Source organism: Portunus trituberculatus, chromosome 37 (genome assembly GCF_017591435.1).
Source record: "Portunus trituberculatus isolate SZX2019 chromosome 37, ASM1759143v1, whole genome shotgun sequence".
Lineage (NCBI taxonomy): Eukaryota > Metazoa > Arthropoda > Malacostraca > Decapoda > Portunidae > Portunus > Portunus trituberculatus.
This window is the reverse complement of record NC_059291.1, coordinates 24,457,205-24,484,697: the sequence shown is the minus strand read 5'-3', so window position 1 is coordinate 24,484,697 and position 27,493 is coordinate 24,457,205. Positions and strand designations below refer to the sequence as shown.

At 39.2% G+C, this 27,493-nt stretch overlaps 1 protein-coding gene across 1 annotated transcript in view; it reads left to right on the top strand.

Annotated features, from left to right (window-relative positions):
* The window catches only part of LOC123514289 (E3 ubiquitin-protein ligase MYCBP2-like), a 299,710-nt gene that overhangs the window by 180,943 nt on the left and 91,274 nt on the right, over positions 1-27,493 (top strand). Inside the window, 6 exon segments of the mRNA XM_045272098.1 lie at positions 62-294; positions 1,084-1,433; positions 1,814-2,085; positions 19,262-19,509; positions 19,594-20,982; positions 21,594-21,768. Coding sequence (XP_045128033.1) covers positions 62-294; positions 1,084-1,433; positions 1,814-2,085; positions 19,262-19,509; positions 19,594-20,982; positions 21,594-21,768 — 2,667 coding nt within the window.

Genomic DNA, 27,493 nt, shown 5'->3' with positions numbered 1-27,493 from the left:
TATAACAAACAATATGTAATTGATGAAATGTTTATCTATCTATCCATCAATGTGTGTGCAGCTCGTGGCCAGGGTGACGGCAGCAGCAGCACAGGAGGCCAGGTTGTGGGCAGAGGTGGAGACAACCCTTACAAGGTCCCACAGCATCAGATGGTCGACACAAACACCATGACAAACGAACAAGATGCCGCTGGAACCATCGCAACCGCCACCAATACCACCACCTTGCCCATTCCTACCACTGCCACTACCACCACCACCATCACCACTACCACTGGCACCAAGCAGCAGCAGGTAGAAGTGAAAGAGTCATATAAAGTGTCCTTCCTTATATCCTTTCCTGTGTTGTAGTATACTTGAGTGTTCATGAAGTATATATTGGTGCACTGATCACTTGGCTGAATCACATGTGAAGATATCATGGCTTGTGGTCCCTTGCAGATTCCTCTTTTATTTCCATTTTTATAAGGAGGAACATTTGGGATTTTTTTTTTTTTTTTTTTTTTTTTTTTTTTTTTGCAATTTTACTTTCCTACTTTAGCCACCTGTTTATTCTTTTATTTTTTATTTATTTATTTATTTTCCATATCTTCCTGTGACTTGTCCCATTTTAAAAGAGGAGTGCCACATGCCTCCAGAACATAATTGACTCAGAAGTGGAACTTTTTACTCGTAATTGGAAATCTTTTTCTATTATATTTTTGAGAAGCAAGTGGACTGTTTTTCTTTTTTATTATTATTACTTTACTTTTTAAAGTTCTTACAGTCCTTGGTCACCTTACCTTAAACACATAAAAGAAAGCAAGATTTAAAAGTATTTAAGATTAGGTATTTGTGAGGGACTCGTGTAAACAAAATTCTTAAAGGACAAGTATTATGTTAAAATGAAAATATTTCAATGTTGTCAGTCTGGTATTGCCTGGCCAGACAGTGGTGCACAAGGTGTCTCATGTGAGCATCAGTATGTACTGGCTCTCCCTTGCTCTGTTTCATGATTTGTGCCATTCTATACACTGTACGTAGTGCCCTCCTTCCCTCCCTCCCCTCCAATGAGAGTTCAAAGTTGACCCACACGCCTCACAGCATCGTGGGAAATTCTCTGTTTTGCATCGGTGGCTCAAGGAGGAACAGCACAAGGGTGCACCATCTTCACTACTCACTCCGCATGGCCAACAGCATCAGCAGCAGCAGCAGCAGCAGCAGCAGCAGCAGCAGCAGCAGCAGCAGCAGCAGCAGCAGCAGCAGAACCAGCACCAGCACCAGCACCAACAGATGGGTCAGCAGCAACAGCAACAGCCAGTGGGACAGCAGCACTCTTACCAGCAGCAACAGCAGCAGCAGGGGGTTCAGCAAGGGACCCAGTCACAACCACTACAAATTGGTGAGAGAAAACATGACAAGAAGGCACAGCAGACACAACAGCTTACTGTCAGGTAAGCCTTCACCAATGCTTTGGTCTTTCTTGTATATTTAAGTTGCCACATGACAAAAAACAAAACCAATAACAAGATGAAATATCCATATCCACACACAGCCATTCCTATTTTCATACAGATTTCTTTTCTTCTCATGACCTCATTCTGTCTTCATCACTCAGCCCTGTTAGGCTTAAATTACTTCTGTCCAACTTAATGTGTAATATTTGTCTCATGCAAGACTCAAAATATTAGTGATGTATCATTCCTTGCTTAATATCCAGAGTCTAGAAGAGAAAGTTCAGAGATGAGTCCAAAATTACCTTGAGAAGTCTTGAAAATACTTCCTAAACTTTCACATAGGCCACACAACATCCTACTGTACTCTCTTCCATCAGTGGTGTGGCTCAGTGTAGCCTGTCACGGGACGTGCCCCCGGAGTTGCAGGGTGTGTCAGTCAAGGATCTAGTCAAGGCCATAGGGGAGTCTCGAGCCAACGGTAATGGAGCCACTCCACCCCGTACACCCCCGGCCACACCCAAGCGGTTGTCTCGCTCCTCTAGTCCCCGGGCGGTGGGTGTTGGGGCATCAGGCAGCAGCACCATCATCTCTGGGTCTGGGACATCTCCAAGGCAAATCTCCCGTTCCTCCAGTCCTGTCCCCATACCTGGTTAGTCCAGCAGCCAGCTTGACAATGAAACTGTATGTGTATGTGTGTGTGTGTGTGTGTGTGTGTGTGTATTTACCTATTTGTATTTACCTATTTGTGTATTACAGGGCCCGAGCTAAGCTCTCTGTGTCCTGTCTCCTTGTCCATTCCTGTCATATTTCTCTTTCATCTAACTGACACACACCGCATCAACGACATCACTGCTCAGTTTATTCCACTTATCAATACTACGATGCGGGAAACTGTATTTTCTCACGTCATTTAAACAGATGTCTTTTATTAGCTTTTTTCCATGTCCTCGGAGAAGATTACTTGTGGTCACCTTTATCAACTCTGTCCAGTATGTCAATCTTGTTCACCAATTTATACATAGTTATCATGTCTCCTCTTGTTCTTCTCTCTTCTAATGTGGTCAGCCCCAGCTTCCTCAGTCTTTCCTCATAGTCTAACTCCCCTGAGTCCTGGTACCATCCTTGTTGCCAGCCTCTGTACCCTTTCTACCTTCTTCACATTTTTCTTCATATGTGGTGACCAGACACAAGCTGCATATTCTAACTGGGGTCTTATTAAGGTACATAATATCTCCCTCATCATTCCTTCATCTAGGTAGTGGAACGCAAGGCCAATATTTTGAAGCATGTTATATGTTTTCAAAAAAATCTTGTTAATGTGTTTCTCCGGTGACAAAGTGTTTTGCATGGTTACTCCTAAGTCTTTCTCCTCATTGGTCTCTTTGATTTTCCCATCACCCAGCCTGTAATCCCTGTTAGGTCTGTATCTACTTTTTCCCATTTTTATAACATGGCTCTTGTCTATATTAAATTCCATCTGCCACTCTTTACTCCACTCATATATTTTATCAAGATCTTCCTGTAACTTGTTACAATCTTCCACATTTTTTACTCTTCTCATAATTTTAGTATCATCCGCAAACATGTTCATGTAACTGTCAATTCCTACTGGCATATCATTAACATAAATCAAAAACATGATGGGACCAAGCACTGACCCTTGTGGAACTCCACTGGTTACCTTCTTCTACTCGGACTTCCTTCCTCTCACCGCTGTTCTCATTTCTCTTCCCACTAAGTAATTTTCCATCCATTTTGCTAGTTTATCATTTACTCCTCCAATCTTCTTTAGTTTCCACATCAGTCTATTGTGTGGCACTTTATCAAAGGCCTTTCTCAAGTCCAGGTAGATAGCATCCACCCATCCCTCTTTATGTTGTAGTATGTCAGTCACTCTTGAATAAAAACATAATAAATTGATCATACGATCTTCCTTTTCTGAAACCAAACTGTCTTTCACTCAGAATGTTTTCACTTTATAGATACTCACTCCACTTAGCTTTAATTACTTCTTCACATACCTTGCACAATATACTAGTTAACGATACTGGTCTATAATATAGCGGTTCCATTCTACTACCATTCTTAAATATAGGCACAATGTCAGCTCTCTTCTGTGTGTGTGTGTGTGTGTGTGTGTGTGTGTGTGTGTGTGTGTGTGTGTGTGTGTGTGTGTGTGTGTGTGTGTATTTACCTAATTGTATTTACCTAATTGTAACATGCGGGAAAAGAGCTATGCTCGTACTGTCCCGTCTCCATATCTACTAATGTCCAGCTTTTTCTTAAAATCATGAATATTCCTTGCGTTGACCACTTCCACGTCTAAACTATTCCATGCTTCCACCCTTCTATGAGGAAGCTATATTTTTTCACATCTCTCCTATAAGTGGCCATTTTTAGTTTTTTCCCATGCCCTCTCAACATTCTTTCATTCCACATACACAGATCTTCCCTATCCATTTTTTCCATGCCAATCATCACTCTGTATATTGCTATCAGGTCTCCCCTTTCTCTTCTGTTTTCCAGGGTTGGAAGTTGCATTCTGTTCAGTCTGTCTTCATAAGTCAAATCTCTTAAGTCAGGCACCATTTTTGTTGCAGCCCTCTGTACTTTCTCTAGTTTCCTTATGTGTTTCTTTAAGTTCAGCCCACTGTATTGTTGCATATTCAAGCCTCGGTCTTATCATTGCAGTAATTATTTTCTTCATCATTTCTTCATCTAAATATCTGAACGCCACTCTTATGTTCCTCAATAAGTTCAATACTTCTCCAATTATTTTGTTTATATGTCTCTCTGGCGATAGGTCATTGGTAATTGTCACCCAAGGTCTTTTTCTTCATGACTGGTTTTTATGTCTTCATTTCCTATCTTGTACATACTCCTGATTCTTCTTTCACTCTTGCCAAACTCTAATTTCTTGCATTTTGTCGTGTTGAACTCCATTTGCCATGTACAGCTCCATTTCCATATTCTGTCCAAGTCTTCCTGGAGTAGTTCGCAATCTTTGTTACATCTCACTTTTCTTAACAATTTTGCATCGTGTGTGTGTATTTACCATGAATATTCCTTGCGTTGACCACTTCCACGTCTAAACTATTCCATGCTTCCACCCTTCTATGAGGGAAGCTATATTTTTCACATCTCTCCTATAAGTGGCCATTTTTAGTTTTTTCCCATGCCCTCTCAACATTCTTTCATTCCACATACACAGATCTTCCCTATCCATTTTTTCCATGCCAATCATCACTCTGTATATTGCTATCAGGTCTCCCCTTTCTCTTCTGTTTTCCAGGGTCAAGTTGCATTCTGTTCAGTCTGTCTTCATAAGTCAAATCTCTTAAGTCAGGCACCATTTTTGTTGCAGCCCTCTGTACTTTCTCTAGTTTCTTATGTGTTTCTTTAAGTTCGAGCCCACTGTATTGTTGCATATTCAAGCCTCGGTCTTATCATTGCAGTAATTATTTTCTTCATCATTTCTTCATCTAAATATCGAACGCCACTCTTATGTTCCTCAATAAGTTCAATACTTCTCCAATTATTTTGTTTATATGTCTCTCTGCCGATAGGTCATTGGTAATTGTCACCCCAAGGTCTTTTTCTTCATGACTGGTTTTATGTCTTCATTTCCTATCTTGTACATACTCCTGATTCTTCTTTCACTCTTGCCAAACTCTAATTTCTTGCATTTTGTGTGTTGAACTCCATTTGCCATGTACAGCTCCATTTCCATATTCTGTCCAAGTCTTCCTGGAGTAGTTCGCAATCTTTGTTACATCTCACTTTTCTTAACAATTTTGCATCGTGTTTTATTTATCATGAATATTCCTTGCGTTGACCACTTCCACGTCTAAACTATTCCATGCTTCCACCCTTCTATGAGGGAAGCTATATTTTTTCACATCTCTCCTATAAGTGGCCATTTTAGTTTTTCCCATGCCCTCTCGACATTCTTTCATTCCACATACACAGATCTTCCCTATCCATTTTTCCATGCCAATCATCACTCTGTATATTGCTATCAGGTCTCCCCTTTCTCTTCTGTTTTCCAGGGTCGGAAGTTGCATTCTTTTCAGTCTGTCTTCATAAGTCAAATCTCTTAAGTCAGGCACCATTTTGTTGCAGCCCTCTGTACTTTCTCTAGTTTCCTTATGTGTTTCTTTAAGTTCGAGCCCACTGTATTGTTGCATATTCAAGCCTCGGTCTTATCATTGCAGTAATTATTTTCTTCATCATTTCTTCATCTAAATATACGAACGCCACTCTTATGTTCCTCAATAAGTTCAATACTTCTCCAATTATTTTGTTTATATGTCTCTCTGGCGATAGGTCATTGGTAATTGTCACCCCAAGGTCTTTTTCTTCATGACTGGTTTTATGTCTTCATTTCCTATCTTGTACATACTCCTGATTCTTCTTTCACTCTTGCCAAACTCTATTTTCTTGCATTTTGTCGTGTTGAACTCCATTTGCCATGTACAGCTCCATTTCCATATTCTGTCCAAGTCTTCCTGGAGTAGTTCGCAATCTTTGTCACATCTCACTTTTCTTAACAATTTTGCATCGCCTGCAAATAGGCTCACATAACTGGACACCCCATCCACCATGTCATTTATGTAGACCGCGAACATTACTGGTGCCAACACTGATCCCTGTGGAACTCCACTCTCCACCAAGCCCCATTCTGATGGTCTGTCCTTAATTATTGTTCTCATTTCTCTTCCTACCAAAAGTCTTCCATCCATTTTAGTAAACTGCCATGCACTCCTCCTACCATTTCAAGTTTCCAGATCAGTCTCCGTGTGGTACCTTATCAAAGGCCTTTTTAAATCCAGATATATTCCATCAGCCCAACCATCTCTTTCCTGTATTACATCTATCACCCTCGAATAGTAACATATCAGGTTTGTCGTGCATGAACGCCCTTTTCTAAAACCAAATTGACACTCACAAAGTATGTCATTTTTCTCCAAGAAGTCTGTCCATCTATTCTTCACCACCCTCTCACACATCTTAGCTACCACACTTGTAAGTGACACTGGTCTATAGTTCAATGGGTCTCTCTTGTTACCTGATTTATAGATTGGGACAATGTTAGCTCTTTTCCAGTCTTGGGGCACTACACCTTCCCTTAATGAGGCATCAATTACTTCACAAACTTTTTCTGCCAGTTGCTCCCTGCATTCTCTTAAAATCCATCCTGATACCCCATCAGGTCCCACAGCTTTTCTCACTTCTAAACTCCCCATCATATTCTTGATCTCCTCCACAGTTACTTGAAACTCCTTCATAATCCCTTTCTGTTCCATTACCAGTGGTTTGTCAAAAGCAGTCTCCTTTGTGAATACCTTCCGAAAGCATCCATTCATAGCCTCTGCCATTTCCTGGGATCTTCACTGCATACTCCATTTACTTCTAAACTTTCAATACTTTCTCTATTTTTGATGTTGTTGTTCACATGTCTGTAAAAAGCCTTGGTTGGTCTTTACATTTATCAATTATATCCTTTTCTTGTTTCTTTCTTTCTTCTCTTCTAATCAACACATATTCATTTCTTGCTCTTTTGTAACTTTCCCACTGCTTAATCCGTCTTTTCCTTCTCCACCTCTTCCATGCATCCTCTTTTCTTGTTCTAGCCTTTTCACATCTATCGTTAAACCAGTCCTGCTTTCCAACTTCTCTATGTTGTCTTATTGGTACAAATTTTTCTCACCTTCTTTGTATATTTTATAAATTCCTTCCACTTTTCATTTGCTCCTTAGCACTCTTGAATTTCATCCAATTTGTCTCTTGAAAGAATTTCTTTAGGTTTCCAAAATCTGTCTTGGCATAATTCCATCTTCCCACTTTATATTCTTCATTTCTTCTAGATTTCTCTTCATCTATCACCTTGAACTCCAAAACTGCATGATCACTCTTTGCTAAAGGGCACTCCACCCTCATCTCCTCAATGACCATTGGCTCTGTACTAAAGACCAAGTCCAGTCTTGACGATGCTCCCTCTCCTCCAAACCTAGTATCTTCTTTGACCCACTGAGTTAACACATTTTCCATTGCCAGTGTCAATAGTGTATTTCCCATGTTGTCTCTGATCCTTCCATTGACCAGTCCTCCCAACACACCTCTTTACAATTAAAATCTCCCATCATTATAGTTCGTTCACAGCCACCCAACATTTCTTCCAGACATGTTCCTGTATCACTTATCATTTCTTCATATTCCTGTACTGACCATGCATTTGTCTTAGGTGGTACGTACACCACTATGTAGTGCCTCTTTTTCCTTCATTAGTTTCTGCTCTGATCTTTAGCACTTCTGCCTTTCCCATACCTTCTTTCACTTGATCCACCTTTATATCTTTTTTAACCAGCAACATCACTCCTCCTCCCATCTTACCTACTCTATTTCTTTTCCAAACATTATATTTCCCTTCTCCAACCATCATCAGGTCTTCTCCCTCTCTCAGTTTTGTTTCAGTAAGACCCACAATATCTGGGTTCTTGTCCCTTAAGTAATCGTTGACTTCTAAAATCCCCGATATCACTCCATTTATGTTGGAATACATTACATTCCGCTCATACGTAAGTTTCTTTAGTCCTTTCTTGTGTGTGTGTGTGTGTGTGTGTGTGTGTGTGTGTGTGTGTGTGTGTGTGTGTGTGTGTGTGTATTTACCTAGTTTTACTTAGTTGTGTTGTATAGGGTTTAAGCAGGACTCATATTGTCCTGTCTCCATATCTCCATATATCTAATTTTTCTTTTAAGCTATGCACATTATGTACTGTAACAATTTCATCACTCAATGGATTCCACTTTTCCACCGTTCAATGTGGAAAACTATTTTCCAATATCCTTCACACACTGCTTCTTCTTAATATTCTTTGCATGTCCTTTTGTCCTTCCAGCTTCTTTTCTCACCAGCACCAGGTCTTCTTTGTCTATCTTTTCAATGCCATTAACTATTTTATACAATGTTACTAGGTCTCCTCTTTCTCTTCTATGTTGTAAGGTTGGCAGTCTCATTTCCTTCAGCCTTTCTTGATATGTTAGGTCTTTTAGTGCCAGCACCATCTTTGTATCTATTTTCTGGATACATTTTAATCTTCTTGTGTCCTTTTTCAAGCTCAGCAAACACACCACTGCAGCTTATTTCAACTTTTGATGTATTATGCTCGTAATAATTTTTTTCGTCATATCTTAGTCCAAGTACTGAAATGCCTTTCTAATATTAGTTAACATTTAATACGATGATCCAAATATCTTACTTATGTGTTTTTCTGGGTTCAGATTTTCTTGTAAAACCACTCCTAGATCTTTTTCCTCTTTAGTCTTCATTATTTTTTCCTCTCCCATCAAATAGTTCCATACTGGTCTTCTCTTACTCTTTCTTAATTCCATTACGTGACATTTCTTGGCATTGAATTCTAATTTCCACTTTTTACTCCACTCATAAATTTTGTTTATATCTTCCTGCAGCAGCAAGCAGTCATCTCAGGTCTTGATTACTCTTAGTAATTTTGCATCATCAGCAAACAAATTAATGTAACTGGTCATTCCATTCTGTATGTCATTTGCATATACAGTGGTACTTCGACATACACTTTTAATTCGTTCCATGATGATTGTTGTATATAAAAAAAATCGTATACCAAATCAATTTTTCCCATAGAAATTAATGAAAATACAATTAATTCGTTCTTGTGATATGAATTTAACCCCCACCCAAAAAAAAATAAATAGCATGTTTTAAATACCAACCAAATATAGATTTAATATAAGATAAATACAATGTTTATTGTATGCATGATATAAATTAACTATATTGCTCAAAATAACAACTTAACCCACAAAACTCGGGACACATCGATAAACGTTCATCACGCAAGGCACAGGGCACGTCGATAGACGTTTAGGCTTTTTACGGCTATATTTTGGTTATTTTCTTCCTGTTTTCTTTGCTTGTGAGCTGGCAACACTCATCAGGAGTAAACATATGCTTTATGTCACTGTGTCACCAACGATAAATGGTAGGAGCAATCGACAGTGATTTCATTGTGTCTGATTCCGGCACCTCTCCTGCGCATGTTACTTCTATATCTTGGGTTTCTCTCCATGTTACGGGGAGACAACTTTTGAATGAGAGTGGTATTAGAACAGGCGACAGGAGAGAGAGAGAGAGAGAGAGGGGGGGGGGGGAAGAGGATACAAGGGGCCTGTTTTCTTGTGCTCTAGCCAAGGCCGCTGAACCCGATCGGACGCAAGGCCACGTAAACCGATGATATTACCTCATTCAACCTGTGATATTTTGGTAACCATAACATCTAGAGACTTCTGGTTTTTTGCATTGCAAAGAGGAAGAGTTGCTTGTGGGCAGGAGTAAACATATGCTGTATGTCACTGTCACCAACGATGGAGGGTGGTAGCGAGTGATTTCAATGTGTCTGATTCCGTCACCTCTCCCACGAGCATTACTTCTATACCTCTCTATAGGTCTCTCACCATGTTATGGGGAGACAACTTTTGAGTGAGAGTGGTATCAGAACAGGGAGGCGGTGGCATAGTGGAGAAGGTGGTGAGCGTAGTATCGGGCAGACGTCCACGCGTAGGTTCAAATCCCACCACGTACAGCCTTAAACACTTTGCCATTTGTCGAGTGGTTTAAAGTTACCTACATGTCACCATGATACCCAGGTTCTAGGTGGTTACACCCAAGATGAGCTTGGGTGGTGATATGGGCCCTAATATCGGTACCACTATAAATAAAATTGCCTGCGCCACTAATGGGCGGAAGCTGAACAGTGCTTCCCATACACTCTTCAAGTGTGCCTACAGGCGCTATAGGTCTTACCGTAAAAAAAAAAAAAAAAAAAAAAAAGGCAACAGAGAGAGAGAGAGAGAGAGAGAGAGAGAGAGAGAGAGAGAGAGAGAGAGAGAGAGAGAGAGAGAGAGAGAGAGAGAGAGAGAGAGAGAGAGAGAGAGAGAGAGAGAGAGAGAGAGAGAGAGAGAGAGAGAGAGAGAGAGAGAGAGAGAGAGAGAGAGAGAGAGAGAGAGAGAGGATACAAGGGGCCCGTTTTCTCTCGCTCTAGCCAAGGCCACTGAACCCAATTGGACACAAGGACCGATTCTTTGCATTGCAAAGAGGATGAGTTGCTTGTGGGCAGAAAACCATTCGTATTCACTCGTTTATTGAATTTCTAAGTGTAATCAGTATGTGAATACAGGCTATTTTGTGTGTTTCTCACCAAACTTTTACTTTTGGGACCCATGTCTTGAATTCACAAAACATAATAAAAAATACACACTGCTGAGGAGCACAGACACATACATGCACATGCACAAAGGATGAACAACGATGCATAATGCGGGCTGAATGTTCGGTTGGACGTGGGTAGCCGAACGATCGCTGCGCCACCTACTGATGGCTAATTGTATCTTAAAAATATCGTCGTATTTCAAGGCGTAAATTATATAAAATTTTTCGTCGTATATCAAAAAACATCGTATGTTAGGACGATTGTATGTCGAAGTACCACTGTACCTGGAACACAATGAGAGCTAACACTGACCCTTGTGGCACTCCACTTGTTACTTTACTCCAAGATGAGTATGTATCTCTGATCATAGTACTTATCTCTCTGTCCTTCAAGTAATCCCTTATCCGATCTAACATAGTTCCTCTCAGTCCTCCTATGTTCTCTACATTCCAATATAGTTTGCTATGAGGGACCCTATCAAAAGCTTTTTTTATGTCTATGTATAAAGTGGCCACCCATCCATCTCTGCTTTCCAGTCATTCTATTACTCTTGAGTAGAAACTTAATAAGTTCAACACACATGTCTGTCCTGTCCTGAACCCAAATTGTCTGTTCGATAGAAAATGTTTTTCTTCCAGATATTTAACCAATTTTTCCTTGATAACAATTTCACACGACACTTGTAAGTGACATCGGTCTGTAAATTAATGGCTCAGTTGACTTTCCTCCTTTGAATATTATGTAGGCTCTCTTCCATTTCAGGGGTATTCTCCCTTCTTTGAATGAACTTGCGACCATTTCCCAAATTCCTTCTAATAAATGATCTTTACATTCCTTTAGTGCCCAGCCTGATACACCATCTGGCCCCATCCCTTTTCTGACATCCAAATTATCTAGTAATCTTCCAGTATCTTCTTTGTGCACTATGATTTCCTGCAATCCTCGGCAACGCAATGTCCTATTTGGTTCTGTAAACTCCTCTTCTTCACTGAACAGTTTTGAAACTGTCATTCATGATTTCACTCATTTTTTTTTTCCTGTTTGGTATGTCTTTCCTCCTTTAATTATTTTTTTCTATTGTTTCCTTATTCTTCATCTTATCATTTATATATTTGTAGAAAAGCTTGGGTTCATCTTTGCTCTCCTGCACCACATCTTTCTCAAAGTTTCTTTCTTCCTCTCCCCTTTCTTTAATATTTTAATTTCTCGCTGTCTGTTGTTTTCATTTCTCTGCTTTTTGAGTTTCTTCCAAGCTTTATCTCTTTCCCTTTTGGCTTCTATACATCTGCCATTGTACCAAGCTTGTATACTTTTCTTTATAGTTGTCGTTTTACAGGGTCTGGGCTTTATGCTCGTGTGGCCCCATCTCCATATCTACACTTATCCAGTCTTACTTTAAAAGTATGCACACTCGTTGCAGACACTACTTCTTCATTTAAACTGTTCCATGTCTCAATACATCTTTGCGGGAAACTATATTTTTTAACATCTCTCAGAGATCTTCCTATTCTCAGCTTTTTACTATGCGATCTTGTGCTTCGAATGTCATATTCTTCTCTCAGGATCAGTTTCTCATTATCCACTTGGTCAATTCCATTGATGAATTTATAAACTTGTATCAGATCTCCTCTCTCCCTTTTTTGTTCCAGGGTTGGCAGATCCATAGCCTTTAGTCTCTCCTCATATGTGATCCCTTCAAATTCTGGAACCATTCTTGTAGCCATTTTTTGTAGTCTCTCCAACTTCCTTATGTGTTTCTTTTTATGAGGGGTCCACACTACTCTTGCATATTCCAATCTGGGTCTTATTATAGTGCCTATCAATTTCTTCATCAATTCTTTGTCCATGTAGTGAAATGCTACTCCAATATTCCTTAGCAAATTATATGTTTCTCTAAAAATTGTATCAATATGGCTTACCGGTTGATTGTTTTCTTCCATCGTCACTCCTAAGTCCTTTTCCTTTTTTTACTTTCTCCAGTTCTACTCCATCTCCCATCTTATAGATTCCCACAGGTTGTCTTTCACTCTTTCCCATTTCCATGACATGGCTTTTGTTCACATTGAATTCCATTTCCCACTTTTTACTCCATTCCCAGATCTTATTTAGGTCTTCTTGCAGTATTTCACAATCCTCCTTTTGCTTTATAACTCTGCACAGTTTCGTATCATCTGCAAACAGATTTATGTAGCTGTTCACTCCTTCTGGCATGTCGTTAATATAAATGAGAAAAAGTATTGGTGCCAATACTGACCCCTGTGGCACTCCGCTTTCTACTGTTCTCCACTTGGACTTCATATCTTTAACTACCGTCCTTATTTCTCTCCCCCTCAAATAATTTTCTATCCATCTCAATGTGCTTCCTTTTAAGCCACCCTTCTCCTCTAACTTCCATAGTAATCTTGCATGTGACACTTTGTCAAACGCCTTTTTTAAATCCAAATAGATACAGTCAACCCATCCCTCTCTCTCTCTTGTACTCTATCAACTAGTCTAGAATAGAAACTCAATAAATTAGTTACACACGACCATCTTTTTCTAAAACCAAATTGGCTATTTGATATTAATTTGTTGTCTTCAAGGAACTCGATCCATTGTTTCGTTATTATTCTTTCACACATCTTGCATATTACATTAGTTAGTGATACCAGTCTGTAATTTAAAGGTTCTTCCTTCCATCCGCTCTTATATATGGGAACCACCTCAGCTCTTTTCCATTCTACAGGTACTGTTCCATTTTCTATTGAGCATTTTATGATGTTGTATATAGGACTTGCTAGTTCTTCCCTACATTCTTTCAGTATTCTGCCTGAGACTTCATCCGGTCCCATTGCCTTCTCTTCATCCAGTTCCTTCATTAACTCTTTTATTTCAAGCTTGGTTACTTTAATCTCTTTCATATAGACTGTCTCTCTATTACCCTGTGGCCTTTCTAAATTGGATTCTTTAGTAAAGACCACCTGGAATTTATTATTTAATAGTTCTGCCATACTTTTTGGGTCTTCCACCATCTCGTTCTCTCCTTTTAACCTTTCGATTGTTTCTTTTTGCCAAATTTTTTTAGTTATGAATCTGTAGAACAATTTTGCTTGCTCCTTACATTTTTCGACAATGTCCTTTTCAAAGTTCTTTTCCTCTTCCTTCCTCACCTTAACATATTCATTTCTTGCTGCCTTGAAGTTTTCCTTTTCCTTATTTACTGGATTTTTTTTTTCCTCCACCTTTTTCCATGCTCCATCTCTTTTCTCCTTTGCCCTAGCACACCTTACATTAAACCAATTTTTCTATCCTTCTTCTTTAGGTCTATATTTTGGGACATATTTCCTGACTCCTGTTTTGTATATTTCCAAAAATAAGTTATTCTTCTCTTGCATCGTCTCTGAGTTTTTCATTTCCTCCCAGTTAATGTTTTTAAAATAGGTCTTGAGATTTTCAATATCAGCCTTTCTGTAATTTAATCGGTCTCCTTTGTATGAATCGTCTCTACCTTTCTTTCCCTCTTCTATATCCATTTCTAATATTACATGGTCAATCTTTCCCAATGGGCACTTATATTTTATATCATCATTCATTTGTATACCCCTTGTAAAAACTAGGTCCAATCTTGCCAGCTTGTCATTTCCTCAGAATCTTGGGCATTCCTTTACTCTCTGGTCCATCATATTGTCTATCATTAGGTTCAGGAATCTTTCTCCCCACGCTTCTTCCCCCATACCACTTTCATAATTTTCCCAGTCCACTTCTTTACAGTTGATATCTCCTACTAATATCACTTTTCTCCTTTCTTTAACGATTCTCGATAGACTCCTTATTGTGTCATCTACCATGTCTTTATATTCTTGATTGGTCCATGAATTTGTTTTTGGTGGCACATATGTTACAATGATTGTTAGCTCTTTTTTATTAATATGCATCTTAACATACAGTACTTCTGCTTTTCCTTCCCCACATTCCACTTGGTTTATCACTATCTCCTTCCTTAACATTATCATGACTCCTCCTCCTTTACCCCCTCTGTCTCTTCTCCATACATTATACCTATTATCTAAGTCTATTTTGATTGCCTCATTTAGTTTTGTTTCAGCCAGGCATACAATATCCGGATTTTCTTTATGTAATCTCTTAATTCTAGTTTACTTGATAAAACCCCGTCTATGTTCGTATACATCATTTTTAGTCTCTTGCCCTTATCATTTTTAGTTAAACTTCTTCCACTTTTTTCTCTTCCTTCTTGTTTATATACCATTTCCTTATCCTGTCTCCTAGAATTCTCCAAAAAAATGCCTTTTTTTGCTCTTCTGACCTTTTATTATTTTTTTCCCTTACTGCTGCTGCCACTGTGTGTATGGTGTATGTGTGTGTGTGTGTGTATTTACCTAGTTGTAGTTTTACAGGGCCTGGGCTTTATGCTCATGTGGCCCTTTCTCCATATCTACACTCATTCAATTTTTCTTTAAAACTATGTACACTCTTTGCTGACACCACTTCCTCACTCAAACTATTCCACGTCTCAACACATCTTTGCGGGAAACTATATTTTTTAACATCTTTCAGACATCTTCCCTTCCTCATTTTCTTACTATGCGATCTTGTGCTTCTAATGTCATATTCTTCTCTCAGGATTAGTTTCTCATTATTAACTTGATCCATTCCGTTAATCAATTTATAAACTTGTATCACATCCCCTCTCTCTTTTCTCTATTCCAGGGTTGGTTTATCCATAGCCTTTAGTCTCTCCTCATATGTCATTCCTTTAAATTCTGGAACCATTCTTGTTGCCATTTTTTGTAGTCTCTCCAATTTCCTTATGTGTTTCTTTTTATGGGGGGGTCCACACAACTCCTGCATATTCCAATCTAGGTCTTATTTTAGTATTTATCAATTTCTTCATCATTTCCTTGTCCATATAGTGAAATATTAATCCAATATTCCTTAGCAAATTATATGTCTCTCTGAAAATTCTATCAATACAGCTTACCGCTTAATTGTTTTCTTCCATTGTCACTCCCAATTCCTTTTCCTTTTTTACTTTTTCTAGTTCTACTCCATCTCCCATCTTATAGATTCCCACTGGTCATCTTTCACTTTTTCCCATTTCCATGACATGGCTTTTGTCCACATTGAATTCCATCTCCCAATTTTTACTCCATTTCCAGATCTTGTTTAAGTCTTCCTGCAGTATTTCAATCCTCTTTTTGTTTTATGACTCTGCACAGTTTCGCATCGTCCGCAAACAGATTTATGTAGCTGTTCACTCCCTCTGGCATGTCATTTATATATATGAGAAAAAGTATTGGCGCCAATACTAACCCCTGTGGCACTCCGCTGTCTACTGCTCTCCACTTGGACTTCATATCTTTAACAACCGTCCTTATTTCTTTCCCCCTCAAGTAATTTTCCATCCATCTCAATATGCTTCCTTTTAAGCCACCCTTCTGCTCTAACTTCCATAGTAATATCTTTGTCAAACGCCTTTTTTAAATCTAAATAAATACAGTCAATCCTTCCCTTTCTCTCTTGTACTTTTATCAACTATTCTAGAGTAGAAACTCAATAATTTTGTTACACACGACTGACCTTATCTAAAACCAAATTGACTATTTGATAATATTTTGTTGTCTTCAAGAAACTCACTTCATTGTTTCTTTATTACTCTTTCACACATCTTGCATATTACATTAGTTAGTGATACCAGTCTGTCATTTAAAGGTTCTTCCTTCCTTCCACTCTTATATATGGGAACCACCTCAGCTCTTTTCCATTCTACTGGTAGTGTTCCATTTTCTATTGAGCATTTTATGATGTTGTATATAGGACTTGCTAGTTCTTCTCTACATTCTTTTAATATTCTGCCTGAGACTTCATCCGGTCCCATTGCCTTCTCTTCATCTAATTCCTTCATCAACTCTTTTATTTTAAGCTTGGTTACTTTAATCTCTTTCATATGGACAGTCTCTCTATTACCATGTGGTCTTTCAAATTTGAATTCCTTAGTAAAGACCTCCTGAAATTTACTATTTAACAGTTCTGCCATACTTTTTGGGTCTTCCATAATCCTGTTCTCTCCTTTTAACCTTTCTATTGTTTCTTTTTGCCTTATTTTTCCATTTATGAATCTGTAGAACAATTTTGGTTGTTCCTTACATTTTTCGACAATGTCCTTTTCATAGTTCCTTTCTTCTTCCTTTCTCACCTTAGCATATTCATTTCTTGCTGTTTTGAAGTTTTCCTTATTTTCTGGATTTCTGTTTCTTCTCCACCTTTTCCATGCTCCATCTCTTTTCTCCTTTGCCCTAGCACACCTTGCATTAAACCAATCTTTCTTTCCTTCTTCTTTAGGTCTGTATTTTGGGACATATTTCCTGACTCCTGTTTTGTATATTTCCAAAAATAAGTTATATTTCTCTTGCACCATCTCTGAGTTTTCCATCTCCTCCCAGTTTACGTTTTTAAAATAGCTCTTGAGGTTCTCAATATCAGCCTTTCTGTAATTTAATCGGTCTCCTTTGTATGATTCATCTCTATCTTCCTTTCCCTCTTCTATATCCATTTCTAATATTACATGGTCACTCTTTCCCAATGGGCACTTATGTCTTATATCATCATTCATTTGTATATCCCTTGTAAAAACTAGGTCCAATCTCGCCAGCTCATCATTTCCTCTGAATCTTGTGTTTTCCTTTAGTCTTTGGACCATCATATTATCTATCATTAGGTTCAGGAATCTATCTCCCAGACTTCTTCCCCCATACCACTTTCATAATTTTCCCAGTCCACCTCCTTACAGTTGAAATCTACTAATATCATTTTTCTCCTTTCTTTAATGATTCTTCTAAGACTCCTTATTGTGTCATTTATTATGTCTCTATATTCTTGATTGGTCCATGAATTTGTTTTTGGTGGCACATATGTTCCAATGATAGTTAACTCCTTTTTATTAATTTGTATCTTAATATACAGTATTTCTGATTTTCCTTCGCTAAACTCCACTTGATTTACCACCATCTCTTTCCTTAACATCATCATGACTCCTCTTCCATTTTTACCCACTCTGTCTCTCCTCCATATATTATACCTTTTATCTATGTCTATTTTTATTGCCTCATTTAACTTTGTTTCCACCAGGCATACAATATCTGGTTCTTCTTTCTTTATGTAATCTCTTAATTCTAATTTACTTGATAAAACCCCATCTAAGTTTCTCATACATCATTTTTAATCCCTTGTTCTTATCATTTTTAGTTAAACTTGCTCCATTTTTTTCTCTTCCTTCTCTTTTATATACCATTTCCTTATCCTGTCTCCTATAATTCTCCCAGAAAATGCCTTCTTCTCCTCCTCTGACATTTCATTATTTTTTTTCTCTTGCTTCTGCCACCAATTCGTTGTGTCTCTTCCTTTCCTCCTCGTTTATATTTTTCTTTATATATATATATATATATATATATATATATATATATATATATATATATATATATATATATATATATATATATATATATATATATATATATATATATATATATATATATATATATATATATATATATATATATATATATATATATATATATATATATATATATATATATATATATATATATATATATATATATATCTTTGCAACCTTCTGTTTCTCTGAGTTTTGTTTTTCTATATAGTACTTCTTCTGCTGCTGTTTGTGATTTTAGTAATATTTTAATTGGTCTCACTGTTCCTTCTTGATATGGTCCCATTCTATGGATTTCTTCTACTTCCTCTTCTAAGTTCTGTCTATCCTTGTCATTTAGATGTCTTAGTAAGTCTTTTACTGATTTCATTTCGTCCTTTTCCCTTCTGTGTGTGTGTGTGTCATGAACAAGGTTATTGCATAGTGTTAAGCTACTGGATTAATTGTGCTCATTCAGTTTTATATATATATATATATATATATATATATATATATATATATATATATATATATATATATATATATATATATATATATACTGCTTACATTAGTGCAGAAAACACTCTTGATATGCCACAGGCAGAATAACGACAGTTGCATAATCTTTTGTTTCCTTCTTTATCTTGTATGTACATACTGCATCTTTCAGCTACTTAGTCATCAAATATAAACTTAAAAGTGTAATGATTTGCATCTGAGATATTTAGTTTTAAGGTGTAACAAATAAATATAAGCATTCCTCTACATCAAGAGTAGTTGAATTTTGTTAGGTGCAAAGTTGATATAGTGATTCTTAAATAGAAATTATTGAATTTTGAGATAAAAGAAGCACATATTGTTTCTTGTTAAGTTTTTAAATTTAGGAAGTTAATAGGTATTTGCCAACTCTTATTCAGTTGTTTTCAGTTTTAAGCCTTAAAGGTGGGGAAATAGCAAAGGATATGCAATACTTTTAGGACTGATAGCTAGATTATCACTTAGTGCCTGTACATTGCACCTCACTGCTCTCCTTCGTAGATAACACATAGAAGTCAAGCTGCGGTTGATAAGATGAATAAGTTGACATGTTCTCAGGAGTAGTAATGTCACGTTTGAAGAAGCAAACTACAGATGTCCCTCCACCACAGGTCGAGGGAGGGAGAGTGCCAGTAGCTCTCCACTCCATAGTTCACCACGAGCCACAGGGGTGTCACCGCTGGTGTCAGGGATGGGTGCCTTGGGGGAGAGAGCAGCCAGTAGTCCACCCTCTGCAATACGCAGCGCTAATGACTCCCTCAGTGACACTAGTGTCTTCGTGTCTAGCCTTGCCCAGGACATGTCCCATTCACCCAGCATCTCCTCCCTGCCGACCTCCACTCCCAGCACTCCTAGAAGGGTAAGAAGCTTCCTCCTTCATCCTTTCTTTAGCTTAGGCAGCCCACCTTGTGTTCCTTCCTTTAATAGTATGTACTCTCTCCAGGAGCCATTCAGCAGTACATCCAAGACAGTGACGCAGACAGCCACACAGACCAGTCCTGAAGGAGTCAAATTCAACATCGGCTCCACTGGTTCCAGGGACGAGAATCTGCGCCTGTCACCCAAGATGACCCGTAAGGACCGCTCAGGGAAGCCTCACCGTGGCAAGCGAGAGCATGTAGTGTCCCCAGCATCAGCACAACGAGAGAAGCCAGGTTCCAGCCGGGACAAGGTAAAGGAGGCCATGAGTCCCTCTGTGGCTGAGTGTCTGCGTGCCATCTTTGCTGCCTTCCTGTGGCATGAGGGCATTGTTCATGACGCCATGGCTTGTGCTTCATATATCAAGTTCCATCCAGACCTGACCAAACAAGGCACCTTCCACTGGAAGTCCCCTTCCAGCACTGCCAAGTCTGAAAAGCTGACTAAAGAACAGAAGGCACGACAGCGGCACTCGGTGGAAGTTAGCACCTACAGCTATCTAAACAACGTCACCCTGCAAAACACAGATGACTTACTGAAACCTGGCACCAATGCCAACATCAATGAGGTAACCCACCTCACCGAGAGTGGTGGGGAGGATGCAGCTGGCCGAGCCTCCACCAGCTACACCCAGGGTCCCCATGGCCAGAAGCTGGCCACAGTGATGGAGGGTGGTCCTGGCACTGATCCCCCAGATCTGCCACCTGTGCTGCGTCATGTGGTGTTGCTATGGGAGGAGCTCACCACCAGCTGTCTCAAGGCTGTGGCTCAGCAGATCATCCTGCCATCACCCACCATCCCTGCCCGCCTCAAGAAGGCTGACAAGCTGAAGGACAAGAGTGACCGAGAGAAGAAGAAGCACAAGAAAAAATCTTCCTCCAGCAGCAGCATACCCATGTTTGGTGCCGAGGCAGCAGCAGCAGCAGTGGCTGGAGAGGAGGAGGATGGCGTGTGTGAGCTGTGTGGTTGTAATGTTCCTTCAGAGAATTCTGAACAGCATTTTCGGACGGTGCACCCAGGATGTGGTGCCTCCTCCAAGGGGTGTGGCTATGTAGGCACACGCTGGAAAGTGTTTCCCACCAAGGACCGAGTGTCCCAACCGTGTGGCGAGGTAGTGCGCGGCTGCTTTCATATGTGCTGGAGCTGCCGCAACAGACACAAGGGGCAATTTAGTCAGTTTGCTGGCAATAAATCTAGCAATGGGAAGGGAAAGAGAAAGTCCAACAGCAAGCTTCTTTCACCTCTGCCTCAGCTGGATGCACATGTAATAATGAGGAACAATGCCATGTTTTTGTTAGACTTAGCAAGTGCAGCTTCCCCAGCACTGCTGTCCCGCACCAACCTGATGAGACGGTCGCCCTGTGTCATGCCTTGTGTCTCAGAGCTCAGCCCCGACAACAGCCCCTTCCCCAAGGTGAGGTACAACTGGGTGTAGGAAAGTAGGTGGATGAACCTGTTGTGTTAGGAGACACAGAGATAAACTTACTAATGCAGAGAGTGTAGCATGACTAATGTGATGATCTATGTAGTCTTTAGTGGCCTTTTTGTTCCGGGAATTCTCAATTCTCTCCAGAAAATTTGTTCTAACAGAAAACTCTAATTGTTCCTTCTGAGAAAATCTGCTATGTTTTCTGTCACTGATTTTCCATCATATATATTTTTTTTACATTATTCACACAGCATATATAGATATAAATACACTTATTCTTTCAGCTTACCTTTATCATTTTCTTGTATACCTGTGTATGGTTTGCTTTTGCTGGAAAAAAAAGAAATGTAGTGTTGTTATGAGTAGTGGAGCAATGACAGGGTAGCTTCCATGCTTAAGATACAGTGAATTGCTGTTAGTATGGCTTGGTGATGGGATGAGTGGAAAGGCTATGAAATGGTGTGGAGTGGCTCATAAAACTAGCATGTAGATGGGGTGACCGTTACAGCTGAAGTGATGTTAGTTGCTGTGATTTAGATTAGGAAACAATTATTCCTTAAGCTACTAAATACTGATACTATGGTTGCATGTGCCAGGTTGCATTCCAGTGCCTGCACACCCTCAACTGTCAGCAGCAGCATCTCAACCAGCTGCGAGAGGACCTGCTGCTGCACCACACCTTCCACACCGGTGACAACGCAGACTACAGGAGCAGCTCCGGGGAGTCTCGGGACAACAACCACAGGGAGCACTCTCCATTCTCTCCCCCAGGTGTGTGTTACTCTTAGTCATACAGTGAAACCTGGAAATTAATCTTAGTTGTAAGGGGATTGGATTTGCTTTTCCAGAAGAGACCGTATATTATTTCAATGAGAACTAAAAGAAACATTATTAGTTATTTAGATTCTTGTAATTTCTTTACTTTTGGTTAATCATTTTTGCTCTTACTCTTTGTGAAGCATCTCCTCAGTGGGTTTTTTTTTATTTGTAGTTTGTTGTCCTTGACCAAAACCATCAAATTTTGTGCACTAGCTTCTCTATTTGACAAGGAAAGATTTACTGTGACAGAGAAAACTTAACCCCTTCAATACGGTGACGCCTATGTAGGCGTCATTAAGCCCCAGTAGCAAATACGGTGACGCCTACGTAGACATCATTTTTCTTTTCTGAGCTTTCTTCAGTTCAGTTGTCCCGTATAGTGTGTTGGATACCAACTACACACGCTGTATGCTGTCCTTGAAATCCTAGAGCTCCTCCCACCATCCTTGTCTCCACCAATCACTAAAGATAAGCTACATGCGTCCCGCCTTGTGTCTAAAATTACCCAATGTCATAGACTGTTCCCATCTTTCTCTCTCTCTCTCTCTCTCTCTCTCTCTCTCTCTCTCTCTCTCTCTCTCTCTCTCTCTCTCTCTCTCTCTCTCTCTCTCTCTCTCTCTCTCTCTCTCTCTCTCTCTCTCTCTCTCTCTCTCTCTCTCTCTCTCTCTCTCTCTCTCTCTCTCTCTCTCTCTCTCTCTCTCTCTCTCTCACTTTCCTCTCCCATCTCCCTTCCCTCCCTCCCCCTCTCCCTCTCGAAAGATAACCTTGTAACATTCGTGAAAACACACACACACACACACACACACACACACACACACACACACACACACACACACACACACACACACACACTGACAAGAACCCAGATATTGTGGGTCTTACTGAAACAAAACTGAGAGAGGGAGAAGACCTGATGAAGGTTGGAGAAGGGAAATATAACGTTTGGAAAAGAAATAGAGTAGGTAAGATGGGAGGAGGAGTGATGTTGCTGGTTAAAAAAGATATAAAGGTGGATCAAGTGAAAAAGGTATGGGAAAGGCAGAAGTGCTAAAGATCAGAGCAGAAACTAATGAAGGAAAAAGAGGCACTACATAGTGGTGTACGTACCACCTAAGACAAATGCATGGTCAGTACAGGAATATGAAGAAATGATAAGTGATACAGGAACATGTCTGGAAGAAATGTTGGGTGGCTGTGAACGAACTATAATGATGGGAGATTTTAATTGTAAAGAGGTGTGTTGGGAGGACTGGTCAATGGAAGGATCAGAGACAACATGGGGAAATACACTATTGACACTGGCAATGGAAAATGTGTTAACTCAGTGGGTCAAAGAAGATACTAGGTTTGGAGGAGAGGGAGCATCGTCAAGACTGGACTTGGTCTTTAGTACAGAGCCAATGGTCATTGAGGAGATGAGGGTGGAGTGCCCTTTAGCAAAGAGTGATCATGCAGTTTTGGAGTTCAAGGTGATAGACGAAGAGAAATCTAGAAGAAATGAAGAATATAAAGTGGGAAGATGGAATTATGCCAAGACAGATTTTGGAAACCTAAAGAAATTCTTTCAAGAGACAAATTGGATGAAATTCAAGAGTGCTAAGGAGCAAATGAAAAGTGGAAGGAATTTATAAAATATACAAAGAAGGTGAGAAAAATTTGTACCAATAAGACAACATAGAGAAGTTGGAAAGCAGGACTGGTTTAACGATAGATGTGAAAAGGCTAGAACAAGAAAAGAGGATGCATGGAAGAGGTGGAGAAGGAAAAGACGGATTAAGCAGTGGGAAAGTTACAAAAGAGCAAGAAATGAATATGTGTTGATTAGAAGAGAAGAAAGAAAGAAACAAGAAAAGGATATAATTGATAAATGTAAAGACCAACCAAGGCTTTTTTACAGACATGTGAACAACAACATCAAAAATAGAGAAAGTATTGAAAGTTTAGAAGTAAATGGAGTATACAGTGAAGATCCCAGGAAATGGCAGAGGCTATGAATGGATGCTTTCGGAAGGTATTCACAAAGGAGACTGCTTTTGACAAACCACTGGTAATGGAACAGAAAGGGATTATGAAGGAGTTTCAAGTAACGGTGGAGGAGATCAAGAACATGATGGGGAGTTTAGAAGTGAGAAAAGCTGTGGGACCTGATGGGGTATCAGGATGGATTTTAAGAGAATGCAGGAGCAATTGGCAGAAAAAGTTTGTGAAGTAATTGATGCCTCATTAAGGGAAGGCGTAGTGCCCCAAGACTGGAAAAGAGCTAACATTGTCCCAATCTATAAATCAGGTAACAAGAGAGACCCATTGAACTATAGACCAGTGTCACTTACAAGTGTGGTAGCTAAGATGTGTGAGAGGGTGGTGAAGACTAGATGGACAGACTTCTTGGAGAAAAATGACATACTTTGTGAGTGTCAATTTGGTTTTAGGAAAGGGCGTTCATGCACGACAAACCTGATATGTTACTATTCGAGGGTGATAGATGTAATACAGGAAAGAGATGGTTGGGCTGATGGAATATATCTGGATTTAAAAAAGGCCTTTGATAAGGTACCACACCAGAGACTGATCTGGAAACTTGAAATGGTAGGAGGAGTGCATGGCAGTTTACTAAAATGGATGGAAGACTTTTGGTAGGAAGAGAAATGAGAACAATAATTAAGGACAGACCATCAGAATGGGGATTGGTGGAGAGTGGAGTTCCACAGGGATCAGTGTTGGCACCAGTAATGTTCGCAGTCTACATAAATGACATGGTGGATGGGGTGTCCAGTTATGTGAGCCTATTTGCAGACGATGCAAAATTGTTACGAAAAGTGAGATGTGACAAAGATTGCGAACTACTCCAGGAAGACTTGGACAGAATATGGAAATGGAGCTGTACATGGCAAATGGAGTTCAACACGACAAAATGCAAGAAAATAGAGTTTGGCAAGAGTGAAAGAAGAATCAGGAGTATGTACAAGATAGGAAATGAAGACATAAAACCAGTCATGAAGAAAAAGACCTTGGGGTGACAATTACCAATGACCTATCGCCAGAGAGACATATAAACAAAATAATTGGAGAAGTATTGAACTTATTGAGGAACATAAGAGTGGCGTTCGTATATCTAGATGAAGAAATGATGAAGAAAATAATTACTGCAATGATAAGACCGAGGCTTGAATATGCAACAATACAGTGGGCTCGAACTTAAAGAAACACATAAGGAAACTAGAGAAAGTACAGAGGGCTGCAACGAAAATGGTGCCTGACTTAAGAGATTTGACTTATGAAGACAGACTGAAAAGAATGCAACTTCCAACCCTGGAAAACAGAAGAGAAAGGGAGACCTGATAGCAATATACAGAGTGATGATTGGCATGGAAAAATGGATAGGGAAGATCTGTGTATGTGGAATGGAAGAATGTCGAGAGGGCATGGGAAAAACTAAAATGGCCACTTATAGGAGAGATGTGAAAAATATAGCTTCCCTCATAGAAGGGTGGAAGCATGGAATAGTTTAGACGTGGAAGTGGTCAACGCAAGGAATATTCATGATTTTAAGAAAAGCTGGACATTAATAGATATGGAGACGGGACAACACGAGCATAGCTCTTTTCCCGTATGTTACAATTAGGTAAATACAATTAGGTAAATACACACACACACACACACACACACACACACACACACACACACACACAAATATTAGTAGCTCAGTGGTTAGGCGCTGGCTTCACAAGCCAGAGGATTGATTTCGGCCGGTGGAGATATTTGGGTGTGTCTCCTCACGAGTGTTCACCTAGCAGTGAGTAGGACAGGATGTAAATCGAGTTGTGACCTTGTTGTCCCAGTGTGTGGTGTGTGCTTGGTCTCAGGCCTATCCGAAGATCGGAAACAATGAGCTCTGAGCTCGTTCTGTAGGGTAATGTCTGGCTGTTTCGTCAGAGACTGCAGCAGATCAAACAGTGAATTACACACACACACACACACACACACACACACAAAAAAAAAAAAAAAAAAAACGAAACTCAGAGAAACAGAAGGTTGCAAAGATATATATATAAAGAAAAATAGAAACGAGGAGGAAAGGAAGAGACACAATGAACTGGTGGCAGAAGCAAGAAAAAAAATAATGAAAGGTCAGAGGAGGAGAAGAAGGCATTTTTGGAGAATTATAGGAGACAGGATAAGGAAATGGTATATAAAAGAGAAAGAAGAGAAAAGAATGGAGCAAGTTTAACTAAAATGATAAGAACAAGAGATTAAAAATGATGTATACAAACATAGATGGGATTTTATCTAGTAAATTAGAATTAAGAGATTACATAAAGAAAGAAGAACCAGATATTGTATGCCTGGTGGAAACAAAGTTAAATGAGGCAATAAAAATAGACATAGATAAAAGGTATAATATATGGAGGAGAGAGAGTGGGTAAAGGAGGAGGAGGAGTCATGATGATGTTAAGGAAGGAGATAGTGGTAAATCAAGTGGAGTTTGGGAAGGAAAATCAGAAATACTGTATGTTAAGATGCATATTAACAAAAGGAGTTAACAATCATTGGAACATATGTGCCACCAAAACAAACTCATGGACTAACCAAGAATATAGAGACATGATAGATGACACAATAAGGAGTCTTACAAGAATCATTAAGGAAAGGAGAAAAGTGATATTGATAGGAGATTTCAACTGTAAGGAGGTAGACTGGGAAAATTATGAAAGTGGTATGGGGGAAGATGCCTGGGAGATAGATTCCTGAACCTAATGATAGATAATTTGATGGTCCAAAGAGTAAAGGAAAACACAAGATTCAGAGGAAACGATGAGCCGGCAAGATTAGACCTAGTTTTTACAAGGGATATACCAATTAACGATGATATAAGATACAAGTGCCCATTGGGAAAGAGTGACCATGTAATATTAGAGATGGATATAGAAGAAGGAAAGGAAGATAGAGATGAATCATACAAAGGAGACCGATTAAATTACAGAAAGGCTGATATTGAGAATCTCAAGAACTATTTTAAAAACGTAAACTGGGAGGAGATGGAAAACTCATTAACGGTTCAAGAGAAATATAACTTATTTTTGGAAATATACAAAACTGGGGTCAGGGAATATGTTCCAAAATATAGACCTAAAGAAGGAAAGAAAGATTGGTTTAATGCAAGATGTGCTAGGGCAAAGGAGAAACGAGATGGAGCATGGAAAAGGTGGAGAAGAAACAGAAATCCAGAAAATAAGGAAAACTTCAAAACAGCAAGAAATGAATATGCTAAGGTGAGAAAGGAAGAAGAAAAGAACTATGAAAAGGACATTGTCGAAAAATGTAAGGAACAACCAAAATTGTTCTACAGATTCATAAATGGAAAAATAAGACAAAAAGAAACAATAGAAAGGTTAAAAGGAGAAAACGGAATGGTGGAAGACCCAAAAGTATGGCAGAACTGTTAAATAGTAAATTTCATGAGGTCTTTACTAAGGAATCCAAATTTGAAAGACCACAGGGTAATAGAGACTGTCTATATGAAAGAGATTAAAGTAACCAAGCTTGAAATAAAAAGTTGATGACGGAATTGGATGAGGAAAAGGCAATGGGACCGGATGAAGTCTCAGGCAGAATACTGAAAGAATGTAGGAAGAACTAGCAAGTCCAATATACAACATCATAAAATGCTCAATAGAAA